This window comes from Neolamprologus brichardi, chromosome 15 (assembly GCF_056152115.1).
Source record: "Neolamprologus brichardi isolate AB-2024 chromosome 15, ASM5615211v1, whole genome shotgun sequence".
NCBI classification, from domain to species: Eukaryota; Metazoa; Chordata; class Actinopteri; order Cichliformes; family Cichlidae; genus Neolamprologus; species Neolamprologus brichardi.
This window is the reverse complement of record NC_142118.1, coordinates 10,788,829-10,807,995: the sequence shown is the minus strand read 5'-3', so window position 1 is coordinate 10,807,995 and position 19,167 is coordinate 10,788,829. Positions and strand designations below refer to the sequence as shown.

Genomic DNA, 19,167 nt, shown 5'->3' with positions numbered 1-19,167 from the left:
ATTTGAGCACCTCATAATAAAAGCTGCCAGTGATGGTGTTTCGGGTATGCCTCGGATCTGTTTCATTATTTGAGTGCATGACATTTTCATCCAGAATTTGCTGACATTTAAAGATATCCCGTCTTCCTGCTATCTGTGCCAATGACTGCCAAAACCCCTAAAGTAAAGTATTTCCTACCCACCTGGTTATCAGCAGGCATGGTGCTCTTTTAAATTAATGTTGCTCATTTTTTGCCAGAGAGCTCAGTCTTTACTTTATGTACTCAAATCATTTTTTTCCATAGTCACTACTCCCGTGACCACAAACCCTTCCTGCAGCTTCTCTTCCATACCAGGGGTTTGGTTTTCCTACCTGCCAGGGAAAAGTAGAATTTTCTTGGAACATTTTCTGGCATTTTATGGTGATAAAAATGTGTGTACTGCATATATTTTTAGTTCTAACTTCAAAGATCAACACCTCTGATTAGTTTTTTACACCTGCATGTTCATCTCCTGTCAGCAGCTGAAGTTTAGCTAAATCTGATCTGATGCTTCTGCTTGTCTCAGCATTTGTGCTTCAGCTTCATGCGGCTCGCCAGGCTTAAACTGAAGCACATATCAGCACTTCTTCCACCATTTCATTGGATTTTTAATCGAAGTGATACTTCAACTTAACTGAGCTCTCACACCGAAATCGGCAAGCGGTCTCTTTCATCATTTTTATTTAATGTCTTAAATGCTTCTTGATTTTAATTTCAGCTGCCACATACTTTGAAATATTTTGTGTAAAATCTTTTTTTTTCTTTAAATTCAGACTTTCCGCAGCAAGCCTCTGGAAAGCTTTACAGTTCCTGTTGTCATTCCACTGACAAAGTTTGGCTGACACACTTGAACTGACACTAATTTCTCTCAGCTCCTCCACTCTAACTCACCCTTCAACCTTAATTCATCACTTACACTTACGCGGACATTTCCACTCGTTTCAGTGCTCGAGGGTAAAACTGAATCTTTAAGTGTTTTCAGCACTTCCAATTCACCTGATGCTTCAACCTCACTCGGTTCACACACTTAATCCGACGCTGTAATTGTATTTCGGCTGCTGCTTTCCTCAATAGACATGCTTTTCTTGTTATAATGTTTCATGTACACTTTTTTGCAGATTAACGAACCCCCTATTATATTCATTTCCACTGACCATGTCATCTATGTAAAGGCAACAACCTTAAAATCTCTTGCTGAGGACAGAATTATGTCTAATTTCACAGGACTAAGGCTGCACAGCTGATGAGTGATGTTCTCTCTGTCTACCTTAGGTGCTGATGACTTGTTGTTGCTTGACTGAACACATAGTTTAGCACTAATCGCATCACTGCTCAGCAATAATCACCAGTTGGAAAAAAAATCCTGATCGGTATGCACAGTGTAGAACCTGCACAAACCCATAGTCTCTATTTTGCACTTTAAGCTTGTTGCTTAAAGATTGAATTTATTTTAATTTCCCATTAAGGCAAAAATCATTTTAACTTCATTTTAACACACTAGATTTAAACTTGCACTGTACAAGTCAGGCTGGCAATTCCAGTCCAGCACTGCCATAAAGTCTCAAAGTAGCCATAAAATCTTTGACAGACACCTCCTCCCTTGGCAAATGCTTCCAAATATTTCCATTTCTTCTCTGCTGTAAAGTGCTGGATCACTCGTGCTTGTGTGAGCACTTTGGAACCTCCCATTGTCCTTTTCCTCTTCCATTTCTATTCAACCGCAGCTTACAGCACATACTGCAACCTCCCAGAGAGTTCATTGTCCCAGATATCTGCCCTCTGATCAGTACCCCAGTCCCAACCTGTACCAGGGTGATGTATGGGGCCTGACAGCTGAGTTGTTCAGGGAGGACCGGGTAAGGAGATGAAAAGGGCAGCTCACAGACAGAGAGCTCTGGGAGTCCCCGGGATGCAGAAAGGTAGATGTTATTTGTACACGTGTAAATGTACTTCAAATGCGGTCTTTCTGTCTCTGTAAAACCCTCCTGGCTTCAATACTGCAGTTTAGGAACAATGTTGATTAGAAGTGGCATTTTATTTTCTTCTTTTTGTCAGGGGCTGTTTGTCAGACTGGGGGCTTTGCCAGAGAGATTTTTTTTTATGGCCCGAGTTAAAATTATATGTTGGAATCTAAACAACAAATACTCCACGAGTTAAAAATCAAAAGACAGACAGCCCAATGATTGTTAACACTCATAGCATCTTATATTAAATAAACACAAAATCTGTGCAGCCCTGCTGTACAGTAATGATGATGGTTTATGCTTAAATAGCTTTAAATTTATTGAATTGAGCTCTTTTTGTTGATAAGCTGCATATTTCCACTGGAGATGTTTTGTCCAGAAGTAAATATCATATGACTATACCAATTAACCAGTTTATGTTCAAGACACTTCAGACATATGCTTTACCATGGGTTTAATGCCAATATGACTATTTACCTTGACTCTTCGAATCTTCAACCCATCACTCATAGCTGCCACTATAGCACTCAAATTATCTCATAATGCGCAAGCATATTTGTCAGATAATGATCTCTTCTGTGCTTGATACACATACAGATTTTAAAAACAAAACCTGTTCTGTTTTCAGTGTCTGTTATCGCATTTTTTCTTTATATAAACATGTATTAGAGATGGACATGTTCAGCATTAATACTCAGGATGTAGGATGTGGCATTTCATAAATGCTTAACTTGTACTAATGAGCCATTACACACACACATCACCAGCCTGAACCTTTAATACAAATGCGGATGGATTCATGCTTTCATGATGTTTACACCAATTTCTGATCCAAATATTGCATCAGATATTGAGACTCGTCCAGGCAGCATTTTTCTAATCTTTTTTTGTGCAATTTTGGAAAGGCAACGCAAACTTTAGCCGTAGCTTCCTGTTCTTAGCTGATAGAAGTGTGACCCAGGGTGGTCTTCTGCTACAGTAGCCAGTCGCCTTCAAGGTTTGATGTCATGTGCACTGTTTGTAACGAGTGGTCACTACTACTTTCTTATCAGCTCGAAGGAGTCTGGCTATTCACCTCTGACCTCTGGCCTTAACAAAGTGGCCGGTGAGTGTCTGTGGGTCCTGAGTGCCTTTTTAACTAAGCTGAGGTCAGTGATAGAGACCAGCAGAAAGCAGAAGTAAACAATCAATGGAGACGCAGGATGTTAGAAGAAAGAAAAAACAGTCAATGAAAAGAGCAACGGGATATTAGAAGACCGAGAAAGACAAAAGAAAACAGAAGCCATGATATAAAAGGAAGCAGAGAAAAGAACGGATGGGTTGAGGCAAGGCAAGCGTTCGGATGTTTTGACACTCTGTAAATCGATTGAAGGCTGAATGCCAAACACTGAATAGTGTCGTGTGGATCAAACTCTGCAGCCATTAAAGCAAAAGCAGATTTTTTGTGTGTTGGCAGGCCCAGGATCTGCCTCAGTGGAGAAGAAAATAACACATGTGGTGTTGTCAGATAACATATTAGCAGAGTGGTGTGGGGTTACGTACAGACCCGTAAAAAGTCAAGCAAAGTGTGCACTGTATAGACCCAAGTATATATTTTTTAAATATATGTATAAGGTCTAGTGTGTGTACATGTGCAATGAAGATTAAAAGAAGGATCAGTTAGTGAAAGTGTCAAATGTCTTAGTTATAATCCTCTGTGTTGAGCCCACGTTAACCATGAGAGAACCATGCCACACGTGTCCACAGCAACAAACCTAAACACGATTTTCTCAGTAAAGACAGCTTAATCTAATTTGCACAGCTATGGGAAATTATGAAATAAACTGCAGTTCCCATACACAGGAGCGCCCTAGGCAGGGACGTGCGCTCTCATCAAACCACAGCAGATAATTTATTCCAGGGCTGCTAATGAACACTTGGCTGTGGTGTTTGACCCAAGAAATGATTGTACAAGCAACGAATACATCATCACAGTGCCGTCTCTGTCGCCCTCTGTACTGCCTACTCTTCATCCCTCCTCTAATCACAAACAGGCGCATTCCTGTAGCATGGAAGCAGGCTTTAAAGCAAGGTTCTGCCACGTTTCAGGAATGCAGCACAGAGCTAAAGCTGCTAAAGCCCCCTGATGAAGGGGTCTAAGATCTTATTCTTCCACTTTCAAACAAAGCTCAATCCATACCTTCCAGCAAAGCCTACATGTGAGTAAATAGGCTAGCAGTGCCCATTTGACTAAAATAACAACAGAAATGAACTTTAGCAGTTTGTCGCTAACACGTGTGTGGGGGAAATTTTCCTCAGAGCACACTGTGACCTAGTTCTATCAGTGGCTATACACAAGAGGGTTATAATACCTGAAAGAATAAAGCTCCCTTTATTGTTGTCCTTGCACTGGATTTCTTGTGAGTGGCCTACTTTGATGTTAGTGAGTTGCTCATTTTCATATTATTTCCATTGTAACTGTTCATGTATGTTCCCCTATTCAGACACCACGGTGGCATATAGACCTGGAGCCCTGGGCCAGTGAGAGTCAGTCACTGGAGGATGAAGCTAAAAGGTTCCTCAGCTACATCACAACTCAGCAAGTGAGATTTTCTTTTTAAATTTCATTTGCTACCTAAATGTATTTTTGATTATTATTCATTTAAAATGCCAACATTAAAACCACTGACAGATTAAGTGTAAATGGACTGGTTCTTATATAGTGCTTTACTACTCTACTTGAGCGCTCAAAGCACTTTATACACCATTCACACTCATTCTCACAAGCACTGTTTTCTATGCTGTTTCTATACAAGTGCTTTTTATTTGTGCATACACTGATGGATGCATTGGAGAGCAACTTGGGGTTGGTATCTTGCCCGGGGATATTTGGCATGCGTACTGGAGCAGCCAGGGATCAAACCACCAACCTTCTGATTAGTAGATAACCTGATCGACCCCCTGTTGGTTCTTTTTGTTTTTATGAATATCTTCTAATATAATTTTTTTAATTGAGGTCTAGGTCTGTTTTCTGAGCTCATTAAAAGCATTTTTAATATTATTTTTAGATATCTGGTCATCACAGGTCAGCCACAATGCAAACATGTGATTTTTAATAGACTATGATGCATATTGATCGTTTAACTCTTAAGGGAAATATTTAAATCGAGAATAAGTACTTTTACTTCTGATGCTTTATAGCTTGCCTACACCTTCCTGATGTCCAGTATTAAAGCCCTATTCAATTATTACTGTGACATAGTGTACTTTATATTTACTATTTATTTCTTATTTGCGATATTGGCTGTGCTTAATGATGCAGTGCAAGCACCATCGATTGGGGGATTAATCATCTTTAACTTTTAATCACATTTTCTGTCCTCAAAGCAAAAATTAACCTGACACTGAATGCAACTCTAAGACTAGAGTTTGAGGCAAAAATAAATAAAGTAGTTAAGCCATGAGACACATACCTTTGGCTGCTTTTTTTAAAAAAAAACAGGACTCATCTCTTAGCCCATGATTGAGCTGCACTGGCATCTCTTTCACATTCAGCATAGCCAAAACATTTTTCTTGCCCTGACAGTAAGCAACTAATTCATTACTCTATTGATTACTATACAGATGGAGCTCACAGCCCATCTATTCAGATCTAATCAATGAGTTGTTGTGGTTTGCTCCTTGGACTGTATCAGTATTAATTACTACAAATCAATGAAGATGTTTTGCATCATAATAAGAAGAAGAAGGAAAAAAAGGAAAAATATAAAAAGGAACTGAGAAAGGTTGGAATTCTGGTTGGAAGGTTGGGAAATCTTTGCCTCTACGATGGAGGTAATTCAAAGACATGATTTCATTTTCGTTTTCCAAAACAGAAACTGGCATTCTTTGAACTCGTGTAGTTTGTGTGTGCGTGTGTGTGCGTGTGTGTGTATGCGTGTGTGTGTGTTTTTCTATTGCAGTAAATTGGCTTGGAGACAAATCAACATCTTATCTTTATCCCTCACACAACATAGCCAGAACACAGAGTACCAATCTCCAAATGACTAAGCATCACTCAGTCTGTCTTTCACAAAGCAGAAATTTAGTTCATAATGAATTAGTGCTGGGATGTGCGTGTGTTTAGGCACTTCTGGATTTTTGTGGATGAGGAAGGAAGGGACAAGGACAGGAACAGAGAGAAAGAGATCTCGTGAGCATGTGTGTACAAGTGTGTGTTTGTGAGGAGCTGTGGAAGGGAACTGTCTGTCATTGACAGTGACAGGCGAGGGTGGAGGGAGCTGGTGTGGGGATAGCAGCATCCTCTGCTGTAATGCTGACTGACATAGTGCCTGGTGGAACTGTTACTAAGAGAGATGGCCTGCGACACAACTGTCCAATCAATACCAGTAAGCAGCTTTCACGTGTTCATGCACAGATAGGAGTAAGTCTATATAAAAATATTAATAATACTACTAATAATAGTGTGAAATAATAAGGCAACAGGAGCGTGGGATCAATTTCTGATTAGCTTATCAACAATAGGAATGAACTTCTCATTCACGCTCAGTGAATGTTCTCGGTTTTACAGCTCAGTATTCTTTGTAGCATTGTTCAGCTCTCAGCAGCTCAATGCAACTGATATGTCTTTAGATGTGAAGTGGCAAACTAATCAAGAGTGATTTTGCATTTAATTTTCCCACAGTGCATTGTATGCAGATAAACGCTTTCAACTCGAACGCATTAGCGATGACGTACATTGTGGAGAATCTTCAACATGTAAGAATTGGTTTAAATAGAGAGCAACAAAGACACATCGGGCCACTTTTGTCCTTTGTGAGATGGTGACACTGCACTTCAATGATTCAGTTGGTTCCTTCCTGCGTGACCTGTCACAGAATGATCTCATTAAAATGGGTGATTTATACAAAAGCCACAGTAAGAAATTACGCCTAAGAGGTTCTTTTGAAACCGTACAAATCCAGCTTGCCAAAAAAGGGAAGGCTGGCAATGTAAACACGGCTAATGAACAGTTTCAAATGTAAATTTCTTCTATTTTAGGAACAGTAAGTGGATTTATAAGAGGCTGGGACATAGTACATTTCTTCTTACACATTCACTTGGCTGCAGAACGTCTGCCATCTGTGTCTTTTTACCTGAGTTAGGATCTAGAAAGTATTTCTCATTCACCATTGAATGTAAATGAAAGATGGATATAGCCGTCACCTACTAGTTATCAAAGTGCCATTTTGAAAATTTAGGCTGTGTGTTTTAAATGTGTTGTGTTTGGAAAGCAGACATTATAGCAAATGGGAGATTGATTAGGAAATAAAGAAAGCTGCAAAAGCAATTTGATTTTTATCAATCAGGGGAGATAAAAGCTAATTTCAATACAGAGTTCTAAACACTCAGATTTCATTTTGTAGCCAGAGGATATGTAATGGTAATCAGCATACTTTCACATTGGACTCTCTTTTTAGACTAGAAGTTTGTGGAAGCTGCTGTGCAAGGTGGATGCCTTTTATTGGGAATAATATAAGCTTTGGTCTCTTGCTCAAGGAGATTTTGGCTTTTTTAAAGACTGGTGAGAAATCCCCAGGCAACTTCTGATCACTAGGAAAAAATATGCACTCCCCGACTAGATGGTGAGTGGTTGCTGGCTGTTGGTGGGTGAAATTAGTCGCAAAGAGGATGCTAAAAACCTCCTTGTGGCTTTGTTTGCTAGCAAATTGCTGAAGTCACCTGTAGTTTGCGTAGAAAATGCTAACTTGTCTGCCAACCACTCAATAAGCGGTAGCCAAAAGTGACGCAAACCGGAAATGCTTGCTTTGCTTTCAAATTAAGACTTGCCCCTTGCTGCTGCAACTAAAGACATTTAAAAGGGCGCAACTTTCACTTTTGAAGGCAAATATTCTCTTCACAAAATGTTCTCTCTGCACACAGTTTCACTGCCATAGAGAGGGTAGTTTGCAGACAAATCAGCATCTTTATGTAAGAGTGGCAATCTGCTGGCAACCAAAGCAACTGCATGGAGGTTTTCAGTGCACCACTGTATACGTCATTGCAAATGATTTTACCTAGCAACTCTCTAGCCCTGTATGACTGTGGCCTAAGATGCACTAGCACAAACAAAGTGTAGCTGCGAACATGCTACTACGGACTTGAATGGTGTACAGTAAAGCCAGACATTTGTGCTCACGGTCATGATGTCTGAGCCAATATTGTTTCTTCCCTTGCAAAGTTAATCTCGGCATCAGACAGAATGTGGAGAAACCACACAGCAAACATTTGAGCAGTAGCTCCTGCTCTGTACTGACATGTATATGCAGGTGTGTATACAGCATTTTTGCAAATGTTGGTCCTTGGATTCTTGGTTGAAGTTGATTATGAAAGCTGTATTTTTAAGGTTGAAAAATATAATCTACAACATTTTAGAACAATACACTGTTATTGTACAGTACTGAAAAAATATTTTTGTTAAAGATATGGCAGGATCCAAAGATTAGACTTTTATATGGAAGCAGCTAAAAGGATATTGTGCTTTAAATCCAACGAATTTTGTGAATTAAACGGGGGTGTACAATCTTAATCATAAATGAAGGATTTAAAGTCCTCTTTTCTAGTTTCTTTCTGCCAACCCAGTGACATTTGGCAGTGCATCAGCACCAGCTGAGTCTGAGTTGTAGAACTCACCTAAGGAAATCAGGATATATCAGAGTGTCAACTATGCTGCCACATTTGACTTGTGTTTGCTTGAAATTCCTAGGACTCCATTTATTGTACAGAATGAAAACTCACTCGTTTGGTTGGAGTAATGCTGTCGAAGAGTAATGCGCTCTTACACATGAAATGCTCGCTTCTCAGAAGATTTATCTCACCACAACCCCCTGCCCAGTTAACGACTACTTCACTTTCACATTCACTGACCAGTGCAGTGAACAGACTTGGACATCAATATCCAAACAGCGCAGGTGGTCTTGAATGTCCAGCATACAGACACAGACACTTATTTTTGCTTTGCGAACTGAGTCGGTGTGCTTCTGTTGCTCTGTCATTCATTTCTTGTTCCGTTTATATTTGCAATACAGGACTCCTACTGTGTCAGATAACATGGCTGTCTTGACAATAAGTTCTGCTCCTTGTACCTGGAAAAATGGCTGTTAATATGTCTTGCTTTGTGTTTACATTTATGTTTGTCCAGGTGTCATGTGCGTCACTTCGAGGCAAGAAAGCAGACCAGGAAGGGTCCACTGGGGCATGGGCTGTGTGCCTGGATCCCGATTATAAACTGATCCACAGGATAGAGAGCAGACACTGCAGGGTGTACTCTTTTGGGTGAGTATTGTTTGTTAGACACTCACACATAATTTTGTTTTTGCTAAATGTGTGTTCCCTTAACAAGGAATTGTCCAAAATATAGGGAATGGAGTCAACTGTAGTCGCTTACACGGAAATAAACAGTGACTGAATTATCTGCAGATGACACAATTATTCAGAACATCTGGTTCTGAGACAGGCTGTGAGATATCTGCTGGTAATCAAAATTGCCACAGCTGTCAGTAAACTTTATAGTAAATTAAAGTTTATTCTGTATCATAAAAATATATTCAATGTCTATTTTCACACACAATAAATGAAGTGCATGTCTTTCTCCATCTTCCTTGTTAGCCTCATCTTTTCATGTCCTCGGCGACTAATTGTACACTGAGTATGATTTTATTTTGTCTTTATGTCTTTCTTCTTACATTGCTTTTGTCTTCATGCAGTTACATTTTCAGTCTGCACATTTTCCTTTAATTTGTTGTCTTTTGTTAAACTTCTAACGTCATAACTATTCCACCTTTGGTTCCTTCAACTGAATTGGCATGTAACCCTGACTTCAGTCAGCCAGACCACCAAGGCGTTTGACCTTCTTAAGCCCAGGCTGTCATTCACTCCTACCCGGCTTTGTGCCATGGCTGGGCTCAGTCTAAGTCTGCTCGGCCAATGCTGAGGTGCAGCAATGGTTGAAGGGATTTTTCTGCTGGGAGAGAAGGCTTATTAGTTTGACCGTTGAGAGACAGCACAGGTGTGCTGGCATCAAGGCAAGCGAGGCGCGGATAGGTGTGGGAGAGTGGCAGGAGGGGCGGGGAGGTCAAAAGGGTGTCAGAGGCCAAATAGACAGGAGAAAAAAACATATCTGATATCCTCTGGCTGACTGCAACGGCACTCTGTGCAGACAAGCTACATGGACATGCACTAAAATTGAAATGAGTTTTATCAAACATCTCAGAGACTGATGCAAACATTTTGATATTTGGCTTGGAAAATGTGACTCAGATCTAATTTTTTAAATCAATGAAAGCTACTTGGCGATCTCTTCCTATCTAACTGATCACTTAATACCTCTGGAATTAATTCAGTTTACACTACGTCAACTCAACTCTGTCGAATGCAGTAAAAGCGAGTCCCAAAAAGAAATTAAATTCTTAAAAAAAAAAAAAGAAACTTCCCGAGTAACAGAAGAAATTTCCTAGAATCTCACGGAGAGAGTTAATCAAGTCAGTGTGCAAACTGCTCTCTGAAGTTCCTCCCCATGTCCCCTATCTGACCTACATTCATTACACACACACACGCGCGCGTGCATACACATACACATGCTCTCACACACACTTCTTGGTCATACTCTTGCCTCTTTGCCAGGTGTTGTTGTTGAGCATCCTACTCTCAGGAGAGTTTCTCTGACTTGCAAAGCCCTCAACTGTAGTCAACTGCAGAAGATTAAAAGGGATTTAATAGAAAAGCCAAATGCTTTTAGTGCGCCTCTGTATGCGCCTTTGAACTCAGCACATTATGTAGGTACACTTTCGTGTGTTTTGCTGAACGTGTGCAGCTGATACATCCCATTTGCATGATGTGCAACGAGCCGGGGATGGCTGTGCCTGGGCAGGATGAGCAGCTGTTCACTGATTGGTCTGTCACATGCTGGTGTATAGGGGGGGACGCAGGATGTTTTTCCACATGAAAGACCAATTATCCACCTTTTCCACTGCTGTAAAAACAGCCCACATTCTGCTCAAATTAAAGCAGGCTTTGTTTAAACTTGTATTCCTTGTCTTCCGTGTATTCTTCAGTATTTGTACAATTAGTCCATCTGCCTCCGGTGGAAAGAACTTGAGATCGAATATTGAGGTCCAGCATTTTTAATACGCTACATAAATAAAGTGACTTGACTTTTAACATAAATGTGGGCATGTGAGATGCTGCTAGTGGATAATAGCATTAATACCTGCAGTATAGCTAGTAGCAACGGTGGCTCTGGCTTCTCATGCTTTGTTTCCTTTGGCTCCCCTTCTGGGCAAAATTAAGAAAATATGATAATCAGCCATTTCATCACCTTTACCTATTGTTCTTCCCAGAGTAAATGCTGTTTAGTAATTTTTAGGAAGTTAACCAAGCATTATTCTATGAGTGATGGCTTTAGTATGAACTAAATAAATGTAACAAACCCCCCACAACCAGTTAATAACCATAGGTTTTATATAGAAGATGGATGAAGATAGATGTGAAGCCAAGCCCTGCAACAGACTGGCAACCTGACAGGGTTCTAAGAGACAGTGCTAAGAAATTCAGTGCTAAATATATACACAACACATATACTCTTATTTCACTCATCAAAACTGTAGCACAGGCTTATTAAAAAAAGGCTAATTGAGATTTACAGATCAGTGTATTTGCAGACGTCTATTAGACATTTCTTCCTGTGTTGGCAGCAACCCATCAGTCACAATCACCTGATAATAATCTAAATTAAAAAAAGAAAACAAGCTCAACATGAACAGTGTTGTGAAAAATGGTTAAATTAGCCTGTAAGGACCTTTTTTTAATGAGGCTGTCAAGATGTTTACTTCTGATTAAGATGGTTTCTGCTGTAAAGTTGGGCATTTAAACATTAGTCAAGTGACCACTGGACACACTGTAAGTTTTGGGTTTTTAATGTTTTTAATGACATCAGCGATCAGTAATCCATTAGTGTGACAGTGAGCCTGAAACCATAACCATAACCTTGAAATTGAAGCAGCGACAGCAGTGTTAATTTAATTATTTACACCTGTCATTTTCCTGCGAGATGCTGAAAAGTTTGTCGTTAAAATATGTCGTTGACTACACCTCCACATTTTCTATTTCGCAGGTAAAACTTCTTTTTTAAGTTCACAGATAATATTGAAAATGTTTGCTCAGATCATACTGTCTCATTTTTAGTCTTAAGCAACATTCAAGGAGACAGAACTGTGAAGTCATGTTGGATTTGCACATGAAGGGCAGAAAAGATTTCTGTTCTATGAAACTGGTCTAAACTTGACAAGTTACCTGTAGAATGAATGACACAACGTTAGAGCATCAACACAGGCATGAGGGTGAAAAAAACCCCAAACAAACAAACCAAAAAACCTTTTCACATTTAAAGGACATGTTTATTCATGTCCTTTGGAGACAAATATTGTCATAAAATTGGGTTTTGTTCCTTAGCTCTGAGTTTTTCTATTAGTATTTGGACTGCAATGGGTTTTATTCCTCTTATTGCTTTATTTCTAGTCCATTAGGATTCCTGTGTTTATGGCGTTTTGTAGTTTTACTATTTTCATGTCGTTATCTTCTTGATTATATTTTCAGTTTGGCCTTTAGGTTTCCTAGTAACTCTAAATTGACTGGTATACAGCCCCTTTCTTCTCTACGTGGGCCCTCAAAGAAACAATACACATCCATCTTGTTTCTTTGCCTAAGTGAAATCAATATAACAATCAGACCCTGATGAATATGTCACAAGTAACTCGGGGTTCAGTATCTTGTCCGAGGATAGTGGAGCCAGGTGTCGAACTGCTATACCTGTGCCTGAGGCAAAGCCAGTGGTTATGGTTTTTTGCCACCAATTCCCTTGTATCTTGTCCAAGTGTGAAATTTAAAGTCAGAGACAGACAGTGACAGAGGCCAGAATGAGAAAAAAATGGCACAAACTGGGACAGTTTCTCGACCCACCAAGGGTTTTTTAATCAGCCCCACCTCCAGACTTCACCACACCCAGACAGGCTGCTGACATAACGGGTCAGGTGGATTCATAGCTCTTTATTACATTTACAATCCTCTGGGAGTTTGTGACCAAGAATCTAAACACTCACGGATCTTCACATCTGGTTATATCAACAGCAGTCTCCTTACAGCCTCTATAAAGAATGTGTATGAAGTAAATTTCTTTCTCGAGCACGCAAATTTATGTAGCCATTCATCCATCATGTTACCCCTCCTGCTCTCATGAGAGACCTAGTAGAAACCCTCCTTTATGAGCATTGTTATTCTGAAGGGCATGTGATGCACTGTGACTCCCCCCTTTTGCTCCCGCCGCCCCATGAGTAATCCCCGATCCCTGTAGTATCGCTGCACTGATTCTCAGCCGCTCAACAAAACCTCACCAGAAAATGAAAAACTCTCTCAATGAAATATTTAGTGCTTTAAAAAGAGACATCTAGTTGCATCTCAATCCCTCACATATGCTCATTTCTCATCTTCCCACCAGCGGGATGCATTTGGGGACCCGGTGCCTCATCTGTAAAAGACGCGTACTGTGAAATCTACTCCCTTTGCCACGATTACAGAATACAGCCGCCGCGCAAACAAGACACAGGGGAATGCAGATGCAGAGACAGTGACAGGAAGAAAAGGAGAAAATTGTGGAATTAGAGAAGGGAGGGGTGGAATAAACAGTGAACAGCAGTGAGAGAGGTTAGCGAAAAAGTGCGGGGAGAAGGGAGAGAAGGCATGAAAGAGACAGAGACACGAGGGAACGTGTCTGTCTGCTTAGATTTACACATTTTAAAATAGAGAAGCGGGCCACTTGTAGGAAAAGAGATGTGGAGGTGGAGAGCAAAGGAGAGAAACATGAAACAAAGGAGACATAAGAGAGAAACACAAGCGTCAAGTATCTCCTGGCTAAAATCTTTATTCCCTTTGTTTGAATTATTGATTCTTTTCTGGCTCGGAGGCCAAGTAAGATCACAGTGACGCCGTGGTGTTATCTTGTCTGTATCCTTTTATCAGTTTTACTCGCTCTGTTGCATTTGACATGTGTAACGACCGGCTAAGGTGTTGTTTCATGTCACAAAACAGATCTTTGAGTCTTTGATCAAATGTTTTCTCTTTAGTGGCGCCTCAGAGCACATTTTTAAAGTTTTACATCACTGGAATACAACAGAAGGGCTTCATCCTGCGTTGTTCTCATAAGCACTTGGCCCTATCAAATGATGGAGCAACAATAAAGACGATGGTTTTATAGTTGGCAACCAATTTCTAATGAAATCCAACCCTGCATGAAATAAACACGCATTGAAGTTATACAGCTGCATTCATGCAAACATCCTTCTCTAACGATGGCTATTTTTAGAAACTTTTTAATACCTGTGTTTTCCTACCTGACTGTCTGTACCTGTACCACACTTTGACTTCCTTAAAAATGTGCACAAGGGGTGAGATTGTATGAAATGAAATAGCTAGTTGCCATATAACTTTGTCAAAATATCATAATTTGGGCCACTCGTACCACCTAGTTTTCATGTGTCCCGTGAAGAATCTCTTCATCTCGTCATTGGAACATTTCACACGAATGAAATCAAGACGATGAAATATGCATTCCTGTAAATGGAGCTGACTCTCACATATTCACCCTGTCTGTATTTTTGTGTGTTTTCTAGGTTAGGAGTGGACGACCGGTCCCTGGAAAATTCTCTCGCCCAATCAGGCTGTGAAGTCCACTGTTTTGATCCCAGCCTTAAGCAGCCTCACCTGCAACAGGCTGAAATGTGGCTCCATCGTCTTTCTGTAGATTGGAGGGATCCCAGCCCGGCCGTTGTTGCCCAGCGTCAGTATGCCAGCACGAAGAAACTAGCCACCATACTTAATGACTTTGGACACAGAGAGGTAAGAGATAGAGAATAGGCCACTGAGGCTCTAGATAGGCATGCTCGTGGTTCTGTGGTGGTTGGGACAGTCACCTCACAGCAAGACTGGGGTCTTCCTGAGTGGAGTTTGCATGTTCTCCCAGTGTTGGCATGGGTTCTCTCCAGTTTCCTCCCAAAGGGGGCCCATACAACCAGTGTAATAATCTAACAACAACAACAACAACAACAAAAATAACATGCTAGGCTACTCTGCTAGCCAAATTAGCCAAAGATTTAACTAAAAAAAAGAAATAACATGATGATAGTGGAAGTCATTCAACTGCCTGCCCTCCACAGTTAAGGCTAGGCTAGCCGCGCTTAGTTATTTAGCATTTTATTTAATGGTGGTTGTCTGCTCCGCTCACCTCTAACTTGCTTTTCTGCTCTTTCTTTTTTCTTTTCTTTCCTTATTTTTTCTCTGTGGTTTTTCAGTTTGTTTAAACAGAATCATGCATACATAAGTGAGTGGAGTCAGGTGGAGCCCACTTAGGGAGGTCAGGTCAATCCTAGTGACATTTCATACTGCAAGCTTGTCAGCTCTCAGCGGTCTAGGTCCCCTAACAGTTGCCTGCCCATGACCCTGAATTTGGATAAGCAGAATAAAATGGATAAATGGTTGTAGATTCTGCCTTAAACATGATCAAGGTGTTCCTTTATCAACGTCGGCATTATTCATGCGTAGCAGGCAAGGGCAGGTTTGCTCCTGCGCGCCTCAACATAAAACAGCTCATTATGATTAATTCCTCTGTCTGTAAACTCCAGGTGAATATCTTCACGTATATGTGACTTTTTTTGTCTCTTGTAAATATGACTGTGCTGGATGTATTACCTCCCCAAAACTCCTCAGGGTTTGTGTTTCACCTCATCAGATAGGGATCTGCATTCACGTTCAATCATAAACACACGCACCAAGCCCAGTCATAGCATGCATGCTAATAAACACAGTTATAGAGCCAACAAGCATGCCTGAATAGGAAGGCTAAACGGTAATTCAAGGTCAAGGAAGCCATGCTTCTCTAAAGAGGTAATTAAATCATGACTTAAAGGCATCAAGGCTCTCTTCTTGTAATATATCCACTTCATCAGGTAACTTTAATAGTTACGGTTACAGAACACTGATTAAAGACAGAGCAGTCAGTTTGGTACATAAATGCCTTGATACCATTAAGGATCCAATATGTAATTTTTTGTTTGTTTGCTCGTTTTTTAAAAGCCATTATCCCCATTATTGTCACTTCCCTCAGCTACCTTTTCTGATTATCCTCCTTTTTCCAGTTAGAGCAGTCATAGATATGAGTGATTCCACAGTATTGTGTTTCACACATTTGCCTAACATGTGCGGTATCCACGGTTTGAGTTCAGGAAGAGGTACAAATACCTCAGAGCGTTGCCTGCCAAATCTGTGGCAACTGCTCATAAGTAAGGGAGCAGCTGAAAGAAGCCTACAGGCAGCTGCTAACAGTGCAAATGGCTGTGTTGTGCCACTAATTCTGCACATACACACACGCACAAAACAGGAATATAACCAATTTCTACCTTGGTTCAAGGAATGTGTGTCATACCTGTAAGTCAGCATGAACTAAAAATATGAAACGGGGTTCAGCATGCAGCTTCCAGCAAAACGCACCGGAATCAGGTACTTCTCAGCTTGCGGACAACAAACTTTCAAAGGACAGGAGGGACTAAAGTGCACTCGTTAATAAAAACTGCCAGTGAAGACACAGTGAAGTTGAAACATTTGTACAGCTGAAGGCTCTTTTGTTGAAAAATGTGAAAGTTCCCAGCAGAAATTGTTCTGAACGTGTAGTGTTGCTGGAAGTATAGCTGCTCTGCAGTACTAGCTTTTACTTTACAGCGAGCTTTATGATGCTACACAATAAGCCAAATCCTTTTCCCTGAGACTCTGCTTACACTTGGTTGAGGCCTCTGTCTGTGGTCACATATGGGTGTAGTGTAAACGGTCATGTTCGCTGATGTGTCCCCCACAGGGACATAACAAGAATCAGTCCAGGGTGCGGTGACCCTGTTTCATGTTATCCCTTTCACCTTTCACATATGGTTTGGTCCTGCTGATATTATGAGTGGTGATATTATGTATGTATATATATATATATATATATATATATATATATATATATGTGTATATATATATATGTATATATATGTATGTGTATGTTGCATTTTCTGAACAAATGTGGTGTTTTACTGGCAACAGATTATGATATATTTATGAAATCTGAACAACAGTGGGCATCTGGATAGCTTGGACACCTGACAGAAGCAGGTGTAAACGCAGATGTGTTCTAGCTGATGTAAACACCCATGATGCATTTAAATCCAACTGTTAAAGGGTGTGGGTGGCTTTTAATTATTTTGAACACAATTTGATAGTCAAGTTCCTGTTTATTTGTTTTCTTTGAATTTCACTGGTGTATGAAAAAACCAAAGAAAACCAAACTGATTCATGAAATTTGGGCTCCCACTCCACCCTCAGGATAAAGTGTGTGTTTTACACAGAGGTTATCCTTTTTTCTGTTTTTTTTTTTCTTGGCGTGAGCTCTGCAGAGCATCTGTATCACCCTCCAGGGCAAAATCTTTTTTTTTTTTTTTTGCATCACTGCTGTTAACACTCTAAAGTTTATTCCACTAAACCTCTCTCCTATAATAAAGTGAACATTTCAGTTAATATATATTGACTACTAGCTGGGCTTATCATTGTTTTTTGTTTTAAATAGACTAAATTTAAATTAGACTAAAGCAGAATCCCTGGCAAAGAAACCAGGTGCTTTGCTTTAGCTGATTTAAGCTGAGCGGTTCGAGTTGTTAAACCCTTTTCTGCAGGTAAAAAGCAAACACGCAAATCATAGAAGGTATTTGCAAAGATATGAAGATGTCGGTGTGTGACGAGATATGAACAAATAAGGGCTGGCGCGTTTACAGTATGTGTGGGTGGGTTTGTACACCGTGCTGCGTTATAGATAAGACACCTCACCTGTTTTAAATGCAGAGCCACACATGCATTCTTGTAATGAGATTTTAATGTGAGTACACAGTGTGCCGGAGGAGCAAGCAGCAAACAGCAGGAGAACTGTTTCTTCTCCAATCCTCAGCGACAGGAAAGGCAGCAATCAAGAGACGGGAGTCGCTCTGAAAGGTCAAAATATGCATTTGTGCGGCACTTCTTATCTCCGTTAGTTAAAAAAGAAACACACACACACACAGATGACTCATTCACACAGCTCTAGTGACCAGCTGACACAGCAAACACACTGCCACGGTGGGTGCAAATGTCAGTAGCAGGAAGTCACATCTCATTTAGGGAAAAAGAGCTGCACATTGGACAATCGATCATGGCAGTAATTGCGTAACACTGCCCAGAGATGCTACCATACGGGATTTAATTAGCCTAAGCAGAAAAACGTACATCTAACAATCGTTGGACTAAGAATGTGCTTTTTGTGCCTAAACGATGCACTGAAATAATTAGAGAAAAAAAATGTTACACTCACGCATTTTTGCTTGCTTTTTAAAAGGTTGCAGAAATAGCCCAAAGAGAGGTTAATGCAGCTGTTGAAGTGTTTTCACCAACCTTTTAGATTCTAGTAAAATTAATATTTGGAAGTATGATCTGCTCTTTGGTGGCATAGTCACCAATAAAGGCACACATTCCTAGTAATAATGTTAGGATTTCTGTCCTGTTTGGCTGGTCAGTTGAGGTATTCTGTGTGCAATAAAAAGAAAAAATAAAGTCTGGGTAATAGCTAGGATTTATCTCAAATAAATACATTTCCATTTAATTAACAAGCCCGAATGTAAACTCCCATTTTGCAGTTCTGCTCTCAAATCAGCAAACTTGTTTGTTTACACAGACTCAGACAACTTTTTATCAAAAGCCTCTCTAAAATGAAAATGTGTTCCAATGCCTAATGCTGAGATTGCTGTACAGAAGTAATCACATACATTATGACTCACTGGAAGCAGAGGAACTCATTGCTCATTGGCTAAAACCGTTTACAGCAGTCTCACATTAATATCTCTGTTAGGGAGGGCAGGAATTTCACAGCGTGTAAAGTCATTTGACATAAAATTGTCTATGGAGGCTATGCACCGGGGCTGATCAGCTTCATTATTGCAGAGTCAATTTTTCTTTGTGTTTTGTGTGTGTGTGTGTGTTTCAAATCTAATCCTGACTTCTAAATTAATTTTTATAAGACAGCCACAGAAATGCATGCTTTTTGATTTGCTGGCACAGTTTAA

General features: G+C 40.2%; 1 protein-coding gene across 2 annotated transcripts in view; it reads left to right on the top strand.

The window, feature by feature from the left end:
- Positions 1–19,167, top strand: part of mettl24 (methyltransferase like 24) — a 41,585-nt gene that overhangs the window by 19,662 nt on the left and 2,756 nt on the right. The window contains exons 2-4 of one of the 2 annotated variants that reach the window (XM_006797052.3): positions 4,468–4,566; positions 9,144–9,277; positions 14,665–14,890. In XM_006797052.3, the coding sequence (XP_006797115.2) occupies positions 4,468–4,566; positions 9,144–9,277; positions 14,665–14,890 (459 nt within the window). The remainder of the gene's footprint in view (positions 1–4,467; positions 4,567–9,143; positions 9,278–14,664; positions 14,891–19,167) is intronic. The other variant, XM_035910502.2, reaches the window with a different exon arrangement.